Raw genomic sequence first — 1,663 nt, forward strand, 5'->3', positions numbered from 1 at the left:
TTCAAGAGAAATACGCAGTCATCTCTGCAAAGGAATCTTCACTACTTAAACCGCCGACCCAACCATATTTTTCTCTGTGGCTGTTTTATCCTCCAATAATTTCAATCTATTCCTCAGGATTGAAGTAGTGATTGTGTCCCGTTCGCGTCAATTTCTACTTAATTAATAAATACTATCTGTATTCCTGATATTTAGTTATATCAGAAGGATCAGCAGAATCTCATCCATTCATTGGTAATTCAATCTTAACAAAACAGTTTCTTTTAACTAAACATGGAAAATTAGTTTTATTTCAATAAAGGAAGCAAGGAAGTTGAGTTTTATTTGTTCCGAAATAAGAAAGCCAAATTCTTCTTCATGCCCTTCTTCATGCCCTTCTCCGTGTGAAGCAAGCAGTACTCTTGAAAAAAACCTTTTTCTTAGAATGTTGCCCAACATCTCTTGGGTCAATCTTCAGCGACCAATGAACCTTTTTGCATGCGAGATCCTTGAATCCTGAATCTCTTTGCATGCAAGACCCTTGCATCCTGAACTTCCTTGCATGCAAGATTGAGTTTGCGACTTCTATTTCATGATTCAGTATACGTTCAATCAGTATACATTCATACACCTTTTCACCTGCCGTTTCCTCACCTCTCGCTACTATCCTTCGAACTTGCGCAGCGGCTTTTTTAGGTAAAGAATAGCGTGCACAGAAACCCTTTATCCCTAACATTCATCTCCTAGGACCTGGTAAGCTTTGACGGTGAAAGCCAAGTTCTCAGGTCGTAAGTTTAGTCTGGGTATCTTTTTTTTTAGACAGATGGCTTTACAGGAACAAACGAATTCCGTCTACCTGAGTTTCGAGTTAGTGTTGTTTTCCTACACTTTCTCCAACCCTACAGTTGAAACCTCTCGTACCGGAATCACTAGCATAGCCCGAAACCTCAACATAAGGGTACGCAAGCTCCTCCCACGCGACAACCAGATGCCCATGAAAAAGGTCTCTTGAGATGACATCATGTTAATAGCATTGTTATCAGTAATTTCTCTCTTATAAAAAGACGATGTAATAATTGCAAAAGGTATTATCAAAATCAGCAATGAAAAGTTACTTCATCATTCTTCGTCTCCTCTTTATTTTATCACTGTTTTCTGCAATCATTCATGTCTTATCAGTAAAAAATGATGCAAAGTACGATTATAAGTTTTATTATTTTTAAAAAATCAAATAATATAATATCTGCAAATACTTATTCATTGAATAATTTCATTTCAAGTTACTGCTTAATGAAAGTTTAAAATTTTAAACTAATTAAAATATCATCAAATATTGCTTGAATAGAGAAACAAGTTGTAGATTTCTGAAATATATCATTTCATTTCAGTAGATATATGTACATGTACTTGTATAAAAGAGAAAATAGAACTAAATTTAAAACCAAATCATAAATTATATATGGAATGAATGTATATCGAATTCATTTCAAAAGCGGAAATTTAGAAATAAAACAAAACTGAAATGACAGTATGGAATGTTAGGTTTTCTAGCTAAATTATTGGGCATTTCATCGATCTACAAATGTAAGCTTTTCAACTTCAAAAACTGCCACATCTCCCTTAACCATCCGAACGATAACTTCATTCAAAGTGAACAAATATTTAGACAGCATTTGTTCCTGAA

The 1,663-nt window shown here is 34.4% G+C and overlaps 1 protein-coding gene across 1 annotated transcript; it reads right to left on the reverse strand.

Annotated features, from left to right (window-relative positions):
* Positions 1-412: 412 nt before the first annotated feature.
* Positions 413-700, reverse strand: LOAG_14523 (hypothetical protein; the record flags this gene model as incomplete). The annotated part of the gene is made up of 1 exon (XM_003150019.1): positions 413-700. A coding segment is annotated over one exon (288 nt), but the record flags the coding sequence as incomplete, so codon positions are not given.
* Positions 701-1,663: the final 963 nt, after the last annotated feature.

The sequence above is a fragment of the Loa loa genome (assembly GCF_000183805.2).
Source record: "Loa loa unplaced genomic scaffold supercont3.336, whole genome shotgun sequence".
Classification (NCBI taxonomy): domain Eukaryota; kingdom Metazoa; phylum Nematoda; class Chromadorea; order Rhabditida; family Onchocercidae; genus Loa; species Loa loa.